The 19,335-nt window shown below is 42.5% G+C and overlaps 3 protein-coding genes across 4 annotated transcripts; 2 read left to right on the forward strand and 1 right to left on the reverse strand.

Annotated features, from left to right (window-relative positions):
- Window positions 1–832: 832 nt before the first annotated feature.
- Window positions 833–5,960, forward strand: LOC133948950 (zinc finger protein ZFP2-like). The gene is made up of 7 exons (XM_062383048.1): window positions 833–978; window positions 2,085–2,287; window positions 2,393–2,485; window positions 2,685–2,780; window positions 2,893–3,003; window positions 3,800–3,923; window positions 4,324–5,960. Exons 1-7 carry the CDS (start codon window positions 939–941, stop codon window positions 5,805–5,807), a joined length of 2,151 nt encoding a protein of 716 aa, XP_062239032.1. The 5' UTR covers window positions 833–938; the 3' UTR covers window positions 5,808–5,960.
- Window positions 5,961–6,682: 722 nt separating this feature from the next.
- si:ch211-214j24.10 (uncharacterized protein LOC558894 homolog) lies at window positions 6,683–11,641 on the forward strand. Its single transcript, XM_062382365.1, has 4 exons — window positions 6,683–6,829; window positions 9,023–9,808; window positions 9,916–9,948; window positions 10,778–11,641. The coding sequence occupies exons 1-4, from the start codon at window positions 6,814–6,816 to the stop codon at window positions 10,825–10,827; spliced, it is 885 nt and encodes a 294-aa protein (XP_062238349.1). The 5' UTR covers window positions 6,683–6,813; the 3' UTR covers window positions 10,828–11,641.
- Window positions 11,635–19,228, reverse strand: osgep (O-sialoglycoprotein endopeptidase). 2 transcript variants are annotated; one of them, XM_062382364.1, is made up of 12 exons: window positions 19,105–19,228; window positions 18,116–18,232; window positions 17,107–17,226; window positions 16,427–16,602; window positions 16,213–16,308; window positions 16,064–16,113; window positions 15,868–15,946; window positions 15,672–15,737; window positions 15,078–15,168; window positions 14,199–14,274; window positions 13,449–13,547; window positions 11,635–12,591 (listed from the first exon to the last, which is right to left on the reverse strand). In XM_062382364.1, the coding sequence occupies exons 2-12, from the start codon at window positions 18,228–18,230 to the stop codon at window positions 12,552–12,554; spliced, it is 1,008 nt and encodes a 335-aa protein (XP_062238348.1). In that variant the 5' UTR covers window positions 18,231–18,232; window positions 19,105–19,228; the 3' UTR covers window positions 11,635–12,551. The 2 variants fall into 2 exon arrangements, with proteins under 2 accessions (XP_062238348.1, XP_062238347.1); XM_062382363.1 differs by having other exon boundaries at window positions 18,116–18,235.
- Window positions 19,229–19,335: the final 107 nt, after the last annotated feature.

A 19,335-nucleotide genomic window follows, 5' to 3' on the forward strand; every position in this document is an offset into this window, starting at 1 on the left:
CATTCCACGTTGCTTTATTTAACAGGAATTTAATTATAAAACAGCCTGCTTTTCTTTTCTGATTTTTGCAAACCAATTCTGAACATTTTGGATTTGTGTATATTACTAATACATATTGTTGCTATAATCCAGTGTTGCTGAGGGGTTGACCTGTGCTCACAGCCCATCACTGTGTGCCTCGATTGGCTCAATCCAATTGAGCCCCTATGGGAAGTTTTGTTTCATGTATCATACGCCTCCAAGTTCCACCACAGACTGTCCAGCAGCTCACTGACGCCCTGATCTGAGAGCAGCTCCTCCAGGACACCAACCGCTGACTCATCTGGAGCCTGCCAGATGTTGACGGGAGACACAACTCAGTGACATGAGTTACTGTGGCGAAACCATGAACAAGAGTGATGTGAAATATCTGTCACCTCAAGGATCTCATTTGTATTTATGTTTAATATGAGCTATAATATGAGTTATATGGCAAGAGCCATTAGGAATGGATCGCCATGGATTTTTCCCCCCAAATCTTACTTCAAAATCTTCTGACACAGAGAGAGTTGGGGTCCCCTTAAACATGAGTGACGTGAATTATCTGTGTCACCTTCCAAGTATTTCTTTTAAACAATACTTAGAACAAGCAAGTTGAGTGCCCTAGTGAAAAAGTAGCCAACTTTACTCTACATATGAATAAAAACATAAATATATCATACACCCTTGCATTATACTTGTTAGCACCTTGTGTGGAACTCAATCCTCCATAATCAGTGACATCAAATGTTTGTCTTCATCTTATTTTAAGCTCCAAGTACCGTAAGATCCAAAATAGACGCGCATTAAATTTCTAAGGCTGGCTGCCTGGCTGGAGTCCCTCTGCATCCACACACAATGAACCACATGACCTCAGTGTAGTTCCCCGGTGACTGTACAAGCCACGTTATATTGTGTGAATGATGGAGAAGACCGGCTGCTCCTCTCTGGAAAACACAGGTCCGTCTCTTCGCTGACTGAGTGTTCGGCAGCTAGCAGCTGACCAGCGCTCTAGCTTAGCTAGTCGTTAGCATGTAACTCCAGCTTACAGCAGAGCTCGTAGCTAACACCCCAAATCACAGAGTTAGCATATAGTTTACCTAATCATAGTAAATTATTACATATCACTTCTGATTCTTACAAGTGAGAAACCAGACCTGTTAAGGCTGCATCGTCCAGTGTTTGGCTAAGAAGCTAACTAGGCTAAACCAGGAGCCGAGCAGAGTGTTGCTTGTTTTGGTTGTTAGCTCCAGGTGCTAGGTTCATATCATTTCATGTCATGCTGTGGAAAGTGTATCTCTGTGTTTATCTCATTATCTCCATTATCTCCAAAAGAGTAGAAAACACGAGGAAAGAGCTGCTGTATCTTCCAGCAGCTCGTTGAGCCTTTTTTAAGTTGAGTTTGTGAGTTTATTAAAGTTTCTCCATCAATCTGACATATGAAAACATGTGCTACAGAAAGTTAACACACTGAATGATCAAGCTTCAGTTTAACATCTAATATTGCAATAGGAAATGTTATACTATAAATCCATTTAATGTCAAGTCATTATCATTTCCACGCTGATCTGGTCACATGATAAACATGTGCAACCAAAATCTCAGACCCTTATTGAGGGAGATATGGACTAATGAACTCGTGGGCATGACTGTACATTCCGATTGGTCATATCTCTCTGAATATAGGTCACAGAGAAATGGTTCTCAGCCCCAGTATAAATAAATAACTATTAACTAATAAGTAATAACTGTTCATTTGGAATTGCAATTGGTCAGATTTTATACCAAGGTAAATTTATAAAGTCATCAACACCTCCAGAAAGTTTTGGTAACAAAAAATATCACAATAACAACATTTTGGAATCATATTTTTAAAGCTTCATAAAAAAGGTTCATAACATTTTGGTGCCATAAGTTTCTCATGTGACCAAATAAGTACGAAAAACCCGAAGGCAAAATCAAAGTGTGATGAGGAATAACCCTATTGACCGATCTGCACACATTTGAGTTGACATGAAGGAGACACACATCATGACCCCGTCCTCCTCATGCCTGTGTCCCTGCAGACGTCTTCCTGCCACTGTCCTCACTGAGGCTGCTGGTCCCTCCTCTGCGGCTGCTCTCCGCCGCTATGTGGCAGGTGGCTCAGCGGCGGGACCACCACGATTACGAAAAGCTGGACGAGTTTGTGTCCCTGGTGACGGCCACGGTTCCAGACCTGCTCAGTCCAAAGCAACGGGGCAAACTGCTGCTCCGGCTGCGATCCAAAGTGAGTCAGTGAGTTCCGGCTGAGATCAAGTGACCAAACATCATCCTACAGTAGTGTCACACTTCATGGAAACAGTTGACCGAATGTCTCGCTGTGTCTCTTCAGATTATTCTTGAGCTGTGTAGAAAGGAGGAAGCAGCCAACATGTCGCGTATACAGCCACACCTAGAACGAATCCGCCCACCAGGACACACAGGGGTAAGTCCGAGAAGTGTTCTTTCACAATGGCCTTATTACCGTTCCCAAAAGAACAGGTGACAGCCTGTTGGTGCTGTGTGTTCATGTCAAGTGTCACAGAGGGATGGCCGGTCCTGTCCCATGGAAACATCCTGATGTATCATTGATATGTTTATATTGTTTTCGAGACGACCCCCGAATCAACGACAGTATATTTCAGAGTGGAGATGCAGAGGTGGATGCGGAGGAGGCCATTTTTGTGGAGCTCATCCAATCACTCCTCAAAGACCCAGCAGAGAGGAAACATTTTTACCAGGCAAGACCACTTCATGTGAAACATCAGATTCTATTGTTTTTTTTTTACTTGATTGTTTACCTCACCCTCCACTGTTGGATTTCTGAGTGTCTGTCACTTCGGTCCTTCTCAGGAGGTTTTTCCAGCAGAATATGGTCTCAGCTACGACACAGACATGCAGCTGCTCGTGTGGGAGCTTCTTTCCAAACTGGAGAAACTTCTGCCAGTACCAGACCTCGGCCAGGTGGGAAGAGACAAACAATCAGTTTGGCTGGGCAATAAATCAATAAATGTCTGCATGTGTCTGAATGTATGTTTACCATGAATGGCAATAAAGGGAGAGGCGGTGGACTAGTGGCAGAAAAGGTCTCTGGTTCGTCTCTGGTTCGACTCCACGGAGAAACAACAAAAAGACGAACCTGGATTGATCTGCACAAAAGTCCAAGAGGATTCTCCCTACCCTGTCTAGTGCCCCTGAGCAAGGCACCTTACTCCCCCAACATCTGCTCCCCGGGCGCCGTACATGGTCGCTCACTGCTCTGTGTGTCCTGCACCAGATGGGTCAAAAGCATAGGTTATATTTACCTACCTGCATGAGTGTGCCTGTGCATGTCTTTGCATGTGTTTGGGACTAATAAATGCATCTTAATAAATGCATCTTAATCTTAAAAAACAAAGGTCCAATAAATAAAATAATATAATGCTTAAATATTGTGTTACCTAAGTGACATAAATAATCTGAGGTCGATCAGTCGTGTGTTACACCTCACCCATGATTGATTTGCCTCAGATTTGTAAAAAACGTTTGTAATTTTCTGCTCATAAAGAAACGTTTAAATCCACAACTTTCACAAATCAGTCTATAAACAAAAACCCGACATTTACCTTGATAATTATCGATATCGACTGATGTGTAATAGTTTTGCTTGCTTTACTTTTTTGGCCATATCGCCCAGCTCTAACATGAACACACTCATATATAGATAGAAATATATTTAAATATATATATATTTATAAATCATTCCTTTTTTTGTAAACAGACGGTTTCATGGCTGACCTCTGCCCCCTCAGTACTGAGGGACTGCCTGCAGGCGCTCTCCAACCCTGATGACCTGAGGTCTCTCCTGCAACACCATAAAAGCCTTGAAAACCTCGGTGCAGAAGGTAAAAGAACCAGATGTTGCGGCCCACTTCTCGTGTTTTTTTTGTTTTTGTTTTGTTGTCCTCAGCCAAAGCCTCACTAAAGACCAGAGGTGGTACACACACTCTTTACTCAAGTACCGGTAGAGATACTTGTGTTAAAAACGATTCAATTACAAGTATCAGCTCCGTTTTAACCTTTTTCTCACGTAAAAGTATAAAAGGACAAGCTCTGAAATGTATAAATTTTTTTATAAATATTTAAATTAAACCACTTTTACTTCAAATATAATAAATAATATTCAAAAAACGAGGTTAAAGCAAGAAAAGATTTATGAGCGTGGGAAACTGTCTGGGTGTCTTCTTAATTTAAATAGGGCCGACGTGAGCAGCTAACTTCTCTATATCTTCTGTTATTCTCCAGGAACCACTGTGGAGATGTCCACCCAGGTCTTTGCCTGCTCCGAGTGTCCATTCTTCCACATGCAGGAGTCCTACCTGCTGCAGCACATCGAGCACAGTCACCCAGAGCAATACGGCAAGTTCCAGAAGGCTGCAGCTACAGCCGAGGCCCCCAAGAAGAAGGTCCAGTGCCCGGAGTTCCCAAAGCCTTTCCCCATCCACGACAGGCCTGACCCACACACGTGCCAGGAGTGTGGCAAAACGTTCACCCGAGCCTCGGACGTGACCCGTCACCAGCGGACGCACACTGGCGAGCGTCCGTACGCCTGTGAGGAATGTAAGAAGGGCTTCAAGAACTCCTGGGATCTGAGCAGACATCAACGCATTCACACTGGAGAGCGGCCCTTCCTCTGCTCCCAGTGTGGCAAACGGTTCACGCAGATGGGTTTGCTCAAACTGCACTTTGAACGAACGGCCTGCGGCCAGACATGCAACCCTCCCTTAGACTTGACAACAGAGGTCGTAGTTGCAGAGGAGACATCAGAGAAAGGCAGTGGTCAGTACAAATGCCAGAATTGTGGCAAGAGCTTCGGAAGCATCCTGGAGCGGCTGAGGCACAGGCAGGGACACGTGGTTCGGCGTCAGTACAAATGCTCCCAATGTGAGAAGATCTACAGCCGGGCCTCGGATTTAAAGAGACACCAGATGAAGCACACAGGTGTGCGGCCATTTTCCTGTGAGTGCGGCAAAAGCTTCACCCACGTGTGGCTCTTGAATAAGCACCAGCAGATCCACATCAAGGAACGTCCTTACCCATGTGCAAAGTGTGGGAAGAGCTTCACGCAGCTTCAAATTCTAAACAGGCACCTGCTGACCCACAATAGCCAGCAGCCTTTCCAGTGCTCCCACTGTGAGAAGAGCTTCACCCAGCTGGCCAGCCTCACACGCCACGAGAGAATCCACACAGGTGAGAGGCCGTACGTCTGCTCCACCTGTGAGAAGACGTTCCTCACACAGGGAGAGCTGGGCCGACATCAGCGCAGCCACAGCAACTTTAGGCCATTCAGCTGCTCCCAGTGCCCCAAGAGCTTTAAAACCAAGCGTGCTCAGAGCGAACACCTCAATACTCACACCGGGGAGCGTCCGTTTGCGTGCTCACGCTGTGGCAAGAGATTTGCCAAGTCGACCTCCCTCATTCGGCATAACCTGACTCACACAGGAGAGCGTCCGCACCAGTGCTCCCAGTGTGGAAAGACCTTCCTCACCTCTGGTGAGCTGCTCCTCCACAAACGGATCCACACAGGAGAAAGGCCGTATCCCTGCTCCTACTGTGAGAGGAGGTTCAGGTGCTCGTCCGACCTCAACATGCACATCCGGACACACACCGGGGAGAAGCCACACAGCTGTCTGTTCTGTAAGAAGTGTTTCTCTACATCCACGAGGCTGAAGAGACACATGCGCACACACATGGAGAAGGGCATAACAGTGGAAAGATTTCATGTTTGAGCTGTCAGGAGCCGATTATACCAAGTTTACATCCACAGAATAAGGATGAGGATAAGAGGATTTTTATTCAGAAAAATAAAACCAATCTAGTGTTTGTAGATGTCTGCTGAAATTTGTAATAACATCCAATAAAGTGCTGTAGTGTATTGTGACCTTTAAGAATCCACAATTTTTTTTGTAGCTCTTATGATTCACAGGGAAAAGACACAAAAAGGGAGATGCATGTAAAATGTTATGGATGCTGCCCTATCATATTTAAGTTTCAGCCAAGTGGGAGATTCTCAAATTCTGAGAAACTCGTATCATTTATTTTAAGGGTGGACGAGCTGGATGAACCTGTGGTATGGGTGAGGTCTGTGTTAAGGAGTGGGGGGGTTAACGTTGTGATACTCAACATGTATTTCAACCTTTTGTTCCCTGTTCGGTGTGTATCGCCAGTTGTAAATGGAAATGAACATTTGTTTTTCCAGTTGCAGGGATTGTGGCAGAACCACTACTGTACGTGAGTGTGTGACACCTCTGTCAGGAGCTTGATGGGTGGAGGGAACATTGGGAAAGATTCTCTCAGGCCATGTTTTGTTGTCGAGTCGTTCTAATAATGTTTCTGGCACTACAGTTTGGACTCCACCAGATATCATTGAGCTGCTGATTCCTTACAGCTGTTATTATTACTATTATTGGTAGTGGTTGTGTATTTGCCGTACAGCGTAGTACACTATAACCCTGTGTTCACAATATTAGAATGGAAAATGAAACTGATCATCTGCACTGATCGCTGGAACCACGTGCTCATCACATGGTTTATCGTTACAGTGCAAGTTAAATATTGAACTTCCCTCCACGTTTCCCGCCGGACTGCTTATCTGCGGGGACTTCCTGTCCCACCCACATTCTCGTGTCGCTTCCGGGTGGCCACACAACACCAGCAGCGAGTTGTCGTTATCTCAGTGCTGTCAACAAAAGTTACCGAACGGCCCCGCTCCCGCCACACATTCAACGAAAAGACATGCATATCAAAACAGGTGAGTTTGTGAAACTTTCACGACGCGTTCGACGGGAATCCGCCACTTTCGCGGGCGGTAAATCGGCTGCCTCGCCGCGGTGCTAGCTGCCCCTGCTAGCGGCGTCGATAGCTGCCTTCTCGCAGCTTTGAATGGAGGGGTTACGAAACTTTGACTAGGGCTACAATGCTAACTAGCATCGAATGTCTTCATGTGGTCAAAATGGAAGCGTCTCTTCGTCGACAGCCGCCGTCGTGGGATAGCGCGAGTCCCGTTGTAGCGACAGCTGAGTGGAGCCAGTGAGTTTAACTCGACGCACAATGACGCTGCTAATTAAAGTTTGCTAACGCCGGTGGTGGCTGCCAGCAGCGCAGACTCCAGACGGAGCAGAAGCTAACGACGCTAAGTTGTTTTTCTGACCAGATTCTGTGCAAACCGGGCAGTCCAACTCGTTTCTTCACATTTCTGCCGCTGGGTTAAAACAGGCTTTTTGTCCTTGACAACTACGCAACCAAACTATGTGAACTAGTCGTCCCCTGTGCGGGTTAACTAGCTGCTCGTCCCCTGCGCGGTTAACTAGCGGATCATCCTCTTACATGACTAACTATCATGTGTTGCTGCATGACACATGCAACTATAGTTACATGTTCGTACTTACAAGGAATGCTCCAGTTATATGTTCCAGTTTTTTCCAGTTTGTTCCAGAGTGATATAGATATTCACCACATTCACAGCCATCCTTTTTTTCTTAGAGCAACACTAATAGTATTTCTCACCTATATTTATAATATTTTCCTGATATTTAAGTGTGGTTTGTGAATATGGACTGAATGAATAAATATCGCATGATATCATTAATATTCTTTATATATTCGAATGAGAATCAGCTGTACCGGCCAAGTATGTGTTCACATACAAGGAATTCCTCTCTGGTTTGACTCTGCTCTCCGTTTACTTGCATGGAAATAGACTTGTACTCAGAGACGAGGACAACAAAACCTGAACAAACAAGTTAATATAAAGAAATACCACAATTATAGTCTATTTGGTTAACATTTGTACATGCACACCAATGTGTATGTATGTCTGTGACTCGAAGTATCTTCTTCTGCTTCTTGTTCAGTACTAATAAATCCTGACTCATTGGGCAACATTTTCCGATATATTGTCAGGATTTAATTTTCAATCTATTAAAACTATCTATTGATCGATCTGTCTACTGTTGTGTAAAATGGAAATGAGAAAGAAATGGGTGTGGGGCGTGTGAAAGCTTTAGGTTCAGTGTCAATGTGGCTTCATTTGTTTCACCTACAATGACAAAGTGTGAAAAGTAAAGAAATCCTCGCATTTGAGAAGTTGATGTCAAAGAAGCTCTGACATTAACTTCAATCTGCTGTCAAAGTTGTGATCTTTTGTGTGGGAGATGATCAAGTACACTTTTGAGGCGTTGCAGCTTTAAACACACAAGTTTCAACAGATACAAGAATAATTCTTTACCATGACACTTTTTTAATTTGAAGATGTTGTTACTCCAGTTGTTTTTTATCCTCTTAATTATATACGAGTCTTCATGTGGTTGTGTACAACTTGGCAAACATCAACATGTGGACCCACCTCTCTGTCTGAACTCTACTGTAACAGTGAAGTCACACGGTGTCAATCCCATCTGCTGTGTGTATGAAGCAGTCGGTGCAAAGATCCTTAATGGCCTAAAGCCAAGTGAAGTATCATTTAGTGTCAGGCACCTGTTGGTCTACACACAGTGTCCCGCTCACTGTTGTTGTGGCAACAAACCAGAGCATGACACTGATTTGTGATGTTTGCAGTTAAATGGGATTTGTTAAAGCTCAGCCTAAATGTTAAAGGGATAGTTCACTGGAAAAAATAAAATTCACCCCTAATCCACACACAACTATGCCGATGGAGGGGTGTTATGGAGTTTCAGGGGTAAACAGCGTTGCAGCCAAAGTGACTTCTTCTTCAGGTGTAATAAAACAAAACTCCAGAAGTGTTTTGTCGACTCAAAACACTTCACCCTCCATCAGCGTAGTGGGGAATAGATGAGTGAATTCTCATTTTTCTGCAAACTATCCCTTTTAATGTCTGATTTGTTCTCTGTGGCACAGAAAACTAGAACACGTTACCGGTATGTGTGTGTATTTCACGTGTGACAACAGCAGATATCTGACCTTCATGTTAACTCTTATGTTTCAGGTACATGGGAAGCCAACAACACCGTGTGTGAGTCCGATACCCTGTGTGACCCAGCCGTCCTTGTTTCAGCCACTAACTCTGAACCACATATTCGAAACCGCCGTCTGTCCCCCGGCTCAGGAAACTGCGGAGGTGGTGGGGGTGGTTGCATCTCTGGAGGTGACCAGCAGCCCCGGCAGCTTTCACCTGAGGGTGATCTGATTGCACCCGGTCACACGCACGCCTTCACCTTCCGCAGGGAAAAGGAGCGGAAGGGTCAGCAGCACAAAGGCCGCAGCCTCCGCAGGGAAAGTCAGAAGGGAGTGAGAGTGGGCGAAAGGCCTCAAAAGGTTAACCAAAAGGAGAGGTGGGTGGAGGACAGTCTGTCACTGCTCAAACCCCCACCTGCCTTCCCCGTGCAGGACAGCCCTGCAAAGCTGCAGCCTGCTGTCAGCTACGCTTCCAAGGTGAAAGCGGGAGCAGTAAGCGGCGCGCTGGAGGAGGATCGCCCCCTCATCGGTGTTCTACTACAGAACCAGTGGGGTCTCAGTTTCATCAGTGAAGCGAGGCCCGTCGCAGAGGGCTCCAGCCCTGCTGCCAACGCCCTCCCACCTCAGCCCACAGACGCTAAACAGTCAGAAGACCTACAGTTCGACACAGCTATCATAGTCCAGGGTCCTGAAGACACACCAGGTCCAGTCACTACCTCCCTCCCCCCCAACACACACCAAGAGGTGAACGAGAGCAACGGGAAGCTACTGCTAAGCTGTCGCCATCTAGTGGAGGCATTGAACTATCACAATAGAGGTCAGCATTTAAGAGAAGCTATGAAAACATACCAGACTTTTATTTTATTTGAAAATTGTCCTTAATGCACATTACTCTGCTAATGATGATTCTTGTTTTCTCCTCAGAATGGAATTCTATGTGTAACAGACAGAAAAAAGGTACGTTGATTGAAAGAATTCTCTCACAATTACCAGCAGGACACAGGAAAGCACATATGACACATTGGTGTTTAGAAATGTGCTGAAATTGACTCAAGCTCCTAATTACCAAAATATATCATGGCAGTATTTCATAGCCAGGTCTGTTTTATTACACACTTAATGTATTCTGTAGAGCTGGGATTTGTATTATTTATATTTACATGGGAAAGTCCCAGGTAGAATTCTAGAATAAGTTACTCCCCCAACAAAGAAAATGTTTTGGAGCCTTCACGACTACTGAGTTTTAGGGGGCAAAGTCGATAAACTCTCGTTAATGTGAGACAGGACTTTTTAGAGAATTCTCTAATTGTCGTCTGTGTACCTTTTCCACTCTGCTGGTGCTTTTCCTCACGAGCTTTGCAGCTGCACTCTAAGTTAGCCTTATAGCAGCTGATGGTTTTATCTGCTCTGCTATAAGTTTTCCACCATCTGAATCTGGATGTTTCTTCGTGGCTCTTGCTGCTGAAGTGGCCACACTGCAGTGTTCAAGTCGGGCATGACAATTATGAGCTGCTTGTCATTAACAGCGCCCCTTGCGTCATATTTAGATGTTACTGCCTTTTGTCACAGTGTCTAGGTCTGTAAACCCCAATACTTATAAATTAAAACCCTGCATGTATTTGGACAGTCAATGCAATTGGATTGAATTGTAACTGTGTAATAGTAAATAGATTTTGTCTCAATGAGGCAAACCAGTAGTTTATCAAGTGTTATCATCTTACTAAAAAATTCCTGATTGTGTATTTCTGCCGTTTAACATGTTGCCCCTTGTGACTTTGTTTTTCAGATCCTAACCGGATTGTGTGGTATAAGGAAACCCAGGATCACCCAGCCTAGCAGTGTGAGGAACCCAAAGCAAATCCCAACACAACACACGCCTACATGCACATTCAAAACATGTAAAGATGGACAACTTTTTGAGTCCTGTTCACACACACTGCACTCAGGTTGATGTCTTCACGCAAAGCCACACTGAGACACTTTGGACTAACTCCTCTGAGATCTTGCAGCAATGGACTTTTTTAACGCCTTACAGAGAGCCTGCCTTAATTAATCACATGTTTTCATCGCCTCATTACCATTTTTAGCTTGTATGTGTAGAGCTGGTCTATTTTTTTTTTTCTGTTTTTTTTAAACAATCTGAGGAAGTATAACAATTTTTCCTCCCAGTCTGAAAGCTGCAGTTTTATCAAACTATCTTCTTTCCTCTGTAAAAGCGAGTGGTCAATCAAGCACTTTGTTAAAAAAAACTGTTGTGACCAATCCCTGTGTGCTAGAAGCCCTCACCAGAGTGATTTACAACCCCCCCCCCCCCCCAATTACGAACAGAATGTCTTGTATCTGCTTGAGTTTTATGGTTCATGTATGCAGACGACTTCCGTGTCTTCAGTTTACAGAAGGGTGTATTCAATGGCACAGTAAGAGTTCACACTTTACCCCTGTCAGATCTTAATGCTGTGTTACTTTCTTTGTTTTTATTTGGTTCCCTAATTGGGTGAATGTTACTCATGAATCCATAAGAGATCTCACCATGTCCAGTATGTTGATTTTTGAAAAGAATTTATTGAATAAAAAAAATTTACACTGGAGAAGGGGAAAATGTAAGTGAACGGTATTGCTCAATAAAAATGAATAAACGTGATATTTTCCATCTTACTCCGTTTTATTACCCACACACAACCTGTTAAAAAAAGACAAGCTGCTTCAAGCCTGGACGGGTCGGAAGGAAAACTTCACCACCTCCAGGGACCAGAAGAGGTTTTGCAGGAGGTTACAAAACATTTCTAGACTGCAATATTTGAACCAGCCACCAAAGCATTTAGTCTCCTTGAGCAATCGTTGGTTCACCCAGTAATGATAATTCACTCATCTACTCAACCCATGCCGATGGGGGTGATGTGTTTGTCCACAAAACACTTTGAGTATCACGGGTAAACTAACTGTTGCTGCGTGTGGTGTCCTACAAGATAGAAGTGCCCTCAAGCCCCGACAATCACACCGCAGTATGGAGGCGTGTTATGTTTCTCCTGTTTTATTACGTCTGAAGAAGGACCCACCATTGACTTCAATTGTATTGGATTCTAACAGTTTACTCCTGAAACTCTTAAGTGTTTGGGGGTGAGTAGATTTATGGATGAACTATCCCATTAATTGTAAAGCTTGAAATCCATTTAGTGTTAAATCCCAAGTAAAAGAAATCTACCTTTTATAAAAACAGATGGGCACTGTAGCTTTTAGCAAATGTTACTCAAACAAGGAAAATGTGCATGGTTGGGAATCTCAGATTTGCATTGATACACATCTCATGGACGCTGTATGACAATCTTTGCATACACATAATTCTTAGTAGAATCAGCTCAATGTTGGGTTTGGTCTTTTCATTGGATTTGTCCACAAGAAAAACAAGGACTAAACACAAGTGAAGTGGAAGCCATTCGCTGTTTGGCCTAATTTGACTGAGTAGCTCTTCGTGTCAAATGCAGCAGAGTTGAAGTGTGTGTTCAGATGCCAGCTGCACTGCTCTCCAGTCCTAACAGACCTACATGGCTCTAGTCCATCAGTCAGTCTCTCCACGTCACTTCCACTTCATCTGTTCTGTACCTACAACAGGAGAAATGAAAGAATCATTCAACTGGGTGAACAAGCAGATCTTCTTTAGAACTAAGGGAAATGATTTCAGCTGATACACAGAGATAAAGCTCTGTGGGGTCTGGAGAATAAATAATCGTTGCTGGCTATGCATCGTATGGTTTTTATGCCTTACTATAATATTTCTACGCCTTGCTATACTATGACTTTTTTAATGCCTTCCGACATTTTTATGGCTTACCATATTATGACAAGTTATAAAAAGTCATAGTATAGGAAGGAACAAAAATCATAATTAAGTATAATAAGACATTAAGAATCAAAGGCATCAAAATGTCGTAGTATTGTCAGGCCCACCTTTGACATTTTTATACCTTCCTATGATATGACATCTCTATGCTTTCCTGTACTTTAAAATGGTCCGTATAGAGTTTTTCTGGTCTACACGACCTCTCAAAGCACTTTAAAGTAATATGAAGTTTTCATGCCAGAATATTAGTTTAATTAAAAATACAGAACATTTATTTAGAATAAACAATATATTGCTTGTATATCTAAAAATGAAATACAATAAAACATGGCTTGGATCTGTGCCTTTCTGTTCTGTTTGATCAATGGCTTTTCTCTAACACTGAGGTAAACATTATGACTTCAGGTAAATGTGATGGCACCAAATGATCTGCTCTTTCAAGTTGTGTTGGTGCCGGGCAGATACGTCTTCTATTAACAGTGGGACTCTGTCATTTGAATCCAGTTCTATGACGAATGTGCTAGATCAGCATACCACACTGGATTGCTATCACTTCCAGGAGGACAAAGCTGAAGACACCTGATCCAGGTGAACGAAAGAAAAGTAATGTGGAGTCTACCTTTGTGTTATCCACGAGTCTTCCAGCTCCGTCACCTGACCGGACCTGAACATCTCCCAGCCAGCTTGAGCAATCATTGCTCCGTTGTCTATGCAGAATCTGAAGCAAAAAGGTGAATAGTGAGTCATCTGGAATGAATCTGGAACACCATGTTCCTGGCAGACTTAGATCTCTGCTTATTTTAGGAACTCAGCAGTAAGGGGATGGATGATGATTAATGTTCATATTTACTTTACAAAATGATCATACCAATGTTTCTTCATGTTCAGCCTGTTTAGTACAAATCCTATACACTTGACCTAACTTTGAATGTGCAGTAATGTATTGTAGACTTTAAATAAATGTGTTCTTGTACATTATTATCACAGAATTTCAAAACTTCGACTACAATAACAGCAGACATGCTAAACGTGATGTACAGCAAAGGAAATGGCGGCCTGGGAGGACTAAGCAGAGCATAGATCAGACACATGGCATGTTCTTGCAATGGTTAGTAGCATGGGAGATTTAAAGGAACTAACATTTGTGCTGGGTGTGCTTCTTACATTTAGAGAGAATTTGACTTTTGTAACAATGGAGAAGCTGTAACAGCATTTACACCACCCACACTATAAGACCTCAGTTGGAGGGCGTGTTGGATTTGAGCGTCTTGGTGATTCAGCAGGTGTGAAGTTTAAAAGAGACTAGTTTAAAGTGAAGCCAACTGTAATTTGACACTAAATGAAAGTGACTGTGGACGGACGGGTTTACCGTTCATCTGTGGCAAACAGCTTGGCTCCTCGCTCTTGACACATCACCCCCATCATCTCCTGCAGACGCATGTTACCTGCAGAGTTAACAGCAGCTGTGATTCTCTACACAGGCTGGACTCAACATCATGAACACAGATCAAATCATGTGGTGAATAAACTCATGTGAGGCTTAAATGATTCTCCTCAACATTAATTACAGGAATATGTTGTAATCAATTATGGGATTAGCCTTTTAGGTATGGATACATTCACATTTCAGATATTGACTAATAAGAGCAAGGCAGCACTATTCAAGTTAATAGGAGGTCAAATTTCACCAGCAGTAAAATGTTAAACCTGTTTATTTGGTGATGAAGGTTATGTCAGAGGTCAGTCAGGAGATATAAATAAAAACCTGGGCTGGTATTCCATATCCATGTGATCTTTTTTTTCTAGACAGGGGGAATTGTGTGAGCTGATGTGTCTGCACAGTTTGATGATTATCAGTATTAAAATTAATTCTGTACCTATCTGATTTCTCTCAGTTTTGCACGGAAAGAAATGGATAAGCTTGGTCCTTTAAAAAGGCAAACCCCACACCCATGTGATTTAAATGCATTTCACAACTGGAGAAAGTGAATAAGTACACAGTCTCTCAGGCTTCTCTGTTGTACATTTGTCTCTTGATGACTCAGAAACTCTATAAACAAACGCTCACTCTTTTACCCTTGAGGACATTTCCTGTTCATATTTTAAGGTTACTGAGACGTGTCACCTTGAAAGATAACAGTCTAGACAGTTACCAGAGGTACAAGGACACCAACAATGTGAATTTCAAAAGGGATTACATTTGTTAGATAGGGGTTTTATTCTAAGAATCCTTTTCTGTTGTACTCACAGCCAACCCCCCCGACGATGAGGGCCTCTTGGGAGCCGCAGTGAGCCATGGCCCTCTCTGTGATCTCCACCAGCATGGCGAATACTGTCTCCTGTAAGAGGAGCTGATGAGGTTAGAGCTGCAAACATTGGTTGATTAATGAGTCAACCAATAGAAAAGTAATTGCCAACGATTTTGATAAAGGACTGTCAGTGCATTAAAACAAAAGTTGCTCAAATTGGAGAATATGCTTTTTTTCTTTGTCAAACATGAAAGTAACTGATTATCTTTAAGTTTGAATGGGTCAACTAGGATTTTTTTCCGACATACTGTATATACAAAACAGGTCATAAATAATTGAGATAATAATCAATTAACCAGATATCTCAAGATCAATACAGAGTAAGCTTTCAAGAACTCTTGGTCTTACCACTAAGTTGTTTGAAGCTGTGTGTCATCAAATTACACAATAACAAGAATAAAAGCCTTTAACCTCAATACTGACTTTTATAAATAGTTTTAAATATCTATTTAACTGACTAAGCTGCAGTGATACACCAAACAGGAAGCACTATACTAAGAGACTGATTGGGTGTGGTTGTTGATCCATTGTACCTGCAGTGAAAAACACAGGTCCTCTGCTGTACACTGACCCGAGCTCAGCATCTTATTAGCGGCATCCTATCAAAGAAAGAGTAGTTATGAAGATGAAGTTATCAAATTGTATCATTGTGCATCAAATTCTGAATGTGCCTATTTAACATCTATACCATGTCAGAGGAAGACGATTACATCACAAACTCCTGCTCACCTCAATGTAGGATAAAATCCCAGAAAATGAGACGTCCATTCCTTTAACAGTATACGGCAGCTCCACATAGTGACTCCCTCTAACAAAATGAACAAAAAAATTAAAAACACAATACATTCCCATGTATCTCAGTGGAGCTGCGTCGTGGCCAACAGCAGCAGATAATGTGTAAATATACTTGTAAATCAACACTCACTTTTTGGCCATCTGCTCTATGTTGTAGCCTGGACTGGGGTCATTGGAAATCTAAGGTGAGAAACAGTTCAACATATAAGTATTAACACACGTCTTTCAGACACAGTAAAAGGAAAAAGCTGCTTCATTAGGATAAATAATGACACCAACCTTTATAACTCTTGCGAACCTGTCCAAACAGTTTCCCACTGCAATATCGATAGTCTCCCCAAATATCCTGTACCGCTTCTGTGAGTACGCAATGACCTGCACGGGAAGAAAGGGACGACAGTATTTAACAATATTTCATTAAATAATGTCTTTGTAATACAGTTTCAGAAGAGCAGTTTTTCCTCCTTAATGAGACCCCCAAAAACAAACCAACCTGTGTGTTCCCCCCACTGACGTAGAGCACAGTGGGGTTGTCGGACTTGGTGATGAGTCGACCCATCTCAATGTGACCGATACAGTGGTTGACACCGAGCAGCGGTTTCCCCCAAAGCTGTGCGACTGTACGAGCAACCAGAGCCACCGTAACCAAGGGGGCACCCATACCAGGGCCTGAGAGGGAAGAACAAGAGGGATGTTTTACACTAGGGGGGGGGCAGACAGTCTTTGTTTGAGAGAGAACACTACACCAGCCTGTCAGCTTGCTGATTTATGGTAAATACTGTATGTTTGGCAAGGAAGCCAAAATCAACTTCTAAATAAAACCTGAAGTTCATCATTCGAAGACTGAAAATCTGCATAGAACAGCTTCTATTTACATCAAGAACAATCTAACATAGTCAGGTTAATACTGAAACTCACATGGGGGTTTGACCAGTGGTAAGATGTGAACATGCGGAACTTGATTTGTGTACAACACACTATGATTTACTAGATATCTAGAATTATTCCTTCGATGCATTTATGATTTGTTAAGAAATGCTGTCTTGAGTTTTAATTTTGAGGTCAACATAACTGAGATACCACTGTTTCAGTGAAGTGTAGATGATGTGGAAAAAATGTATAAAATAAACACACACACATAAACATATATGCATTGTATTGTTCTTATGTTACCTTTGGTGTACGCCACCCCATCGATGTCTGCAGGCTTGAGCCCTGATTGTTCCAGAGCCTCCTTCAGGACGGTCAGTATGACGGCACGGTGGTGCCTGGCGGTGTCGCTCGGCATGAATCCTGATTGGTAAAAGAAAATTCTGTCACTCTCACATGCAGGACTTTGAAGACGTCATTCCACTGGTGATGAGATGGTGGCATTAATATTACAACAAAGTGTTAATTTCGTTGACGAAAACGATGACGAAATATATTCGTTAACGACCCTTTTTCCATGACGAAGACGAGACGAAGACGTAACGAAAACGGATCTTTGAAAATAAAAACTAGGACTAAATCTATTTTTAACTTTCGTTGACGAGACAAAAATGTTGGTGGTTGACTAAGTAACAATAATTTTTTTAACATCATCGTATCAGGCCGTCATGAAGTATCAGGAGCGGGCGAGTGAGTCTGTGTGTGTGTGTGTGTCTGTGCGCTCCCAGAGAGCACACCGGTCCCGAGGCTCCGCCCCCCGCGCTCAGAGACACAAGATCAGAGCTAGAACACGTGAGAAAGCCTCACAGTGACTCACTGCTTCTTAACTATGGAAACAGTGAAAACACCGAGTTTCTCTGGTCTCAGCTGATCAGAGATCAGCACCTCAGCTTCTTGATCAGAGCAGAAGCTGCAGTTGGTTTGTACCGAGCTGAAGTTTCTGTGTCCGCCTCCAGTCTGACCTGCTCTCCCTTTTTGTTTTCACATTTAAAATTAAATATATATTTTTTAGCTATTAGGCTCCAGCTATATGTTTTTATAGAAAAGGAGATTAATGTGGCTATTAAATGTGACTAAAACTAGACTTAAATTGATTTCGTTTTCGTCGACTAAAACTAGACTAAAACTAAGAAGGATAAAAATGACTAAATGTGACTAAAACTAAAATGCATTTTCGTCAAAAGACTAAGACTAAGACTAAATCAAAAATAGCTGCCAAAATTAACACTGTTACAACAGAAATCTGTCCCACCTTGTCCAGGAGGTGTGATGTAAGTGCGTCGAGGATTGGAAAGAACTTCTCCATCCCTGATGATTCCTATGCCGATCTTATTGGCACTGCCCTCAAACCCAATTATTACCGTCATGGCTGCTGAAAAAAAAGAAGAGAATATCAAAGTGCAGTGAAGACTGATGTTTGCTGTCTTGGAAGCACAGAAGCCAACAGGTTAAGTGCTGCAGAAGTATTATGTCTGATAACGTTCTCATTAATGGCTCAATTGCTTATGCAAGCCCATGCCTGACAAGGGATAAAACAGGAAGAGCTTGCTATGATAACAGAATTTAAATACTAATACACAATTATGAGAAATTATATATTGATTTATATCCATAATTAGCATGATAAATGTCACATTATTATTACTTTTAAGTTTAAAGAATGATGTTTGCTCCTCTGTGATAAACTGCAAAACATTTGACAAATCGGAGGCATATTAATTCCACCTCCTCACTGTGCTTGCACCATACATAAGGTTTATATCCACATATACTTTGCTTTTTTTAAAACCCTATTAAACTAATGCATGTATTCATAGTGTTGTATTGCACAGCACTCCTGCACTTCCTGTAGAGTAAAATACAAATATAATACAATAATAAACCACTGACACCATTCTAATCTAACAATGTTCACATTCCATTTAGCAACACTAACCTATAATGATTTCTCCTGACAGGAATGGGCTTCCAGGTGAATTATGTGAGTCTATATTTTTAGTCTGTTAGCTGCAAGTAAGTATAGTTTTATTATTATATAAACTTATGACACTCAAACACATAAGTGTCGTTTATAACTGGATTAGCTAAAACCACATTAGAGGAAACATTAGCTAAAAAACAGCAAAACCATAATAGAACCACCTGTGTAGCTGAGTGTAGCTGCTATGCTAGCAGGGACAACACACCGTTCCCCTAAAACTAGCTTTGCATGACGCGGTGTAGAATAAAAAGCAGGTATACCTGGCTTGTTAATTTCCTTCAGTAGCTCACATGAATCAAACTTGGTGTCAGATAAACTTTAAATCCGCTTCTTTCACTGCTGCAGCTTCTTCCTGCAACCAAACTCCTCCATGTAGCCTCGAAGGACCCTCCCACCGACAGCTGCAGAGCTCGCCTCAACGAAAAAAACAGATTCCCCCCCTCAGAAGCACGTCAGGATAATATTCTGTGTCTACACAAATATTATTTCAT

Source organism: Platichthys flesus, chromosome 23 (assembly GCF_949316205.1).
Source record: "Platichthys flesus chromosome 23, fPlaFle2.1, whole genome shotgun sequence".
In the NCBI taxonomy this organism is placed as follows: Eukaryota; Metazoa; Chordata; class Actinopteri; order Pleuronectiformes; family Pleuronectidae; genus Platichthys; species Platichthys flesus.

Coding starts and splice junctions, on each gene's coding strand:
- si:ch211-214j24.10 (XM_062382365.1), top strand. Junction 9,809..9,915: donor ATTGAACTATCACAATAGAG/GTCAGCATTTAA, acceptor TTTTCTCCTCAG/AATGGAATTCTATGTGTAAC. Junction 9,949..10,777: donor GTGTAACAGACAGAAAAAAG/GTACGTTGATTG, acceptor TTTGTTTTTCAG/ATCCTAACCGGATTGTGTGG.
- osgep (XM_062382364.1), bottom strand. CDS start 18,230: ATGACGGTAATAATTGGGTTTGAGGGCAGTGCCAATAAGATCGGCATA. Junction 16,603..17,106: donor TGGGGTGGCGTACACCAAAG/GTAACATAAGAA, acceptor CTTCCCTCTCAG/GCCCTGGTATGGGTGCCCCC. Junction 16,114..16,212: donor GGTTCGCAAGAGTTATAAAG/GTTGGTGTCATT, acceptor TTCTCACCTTAG/ATTTCCAATGACCCCAGTCC.
- LOC133948950 (XM_062383048.1), top strand. CDS start 939: ATGATGGAGAAGACCGGCTGCTCCTCTCTGGAAAACACAG. Junction 2,486..2,684: donor GCCCACCAGGACACACAGGG/GTAAGTCCGAGA, acceptor AGTATATTTCAG/AGTGGAGATGCAGAGGTGGA. Junction 3,924..4,323: donor TGAAAACCTCGGTGCAGAAG/GTAAAAGAACCA, acceptor GTTATTCTCCAG/GAACCACTGTGGAGATGTCC.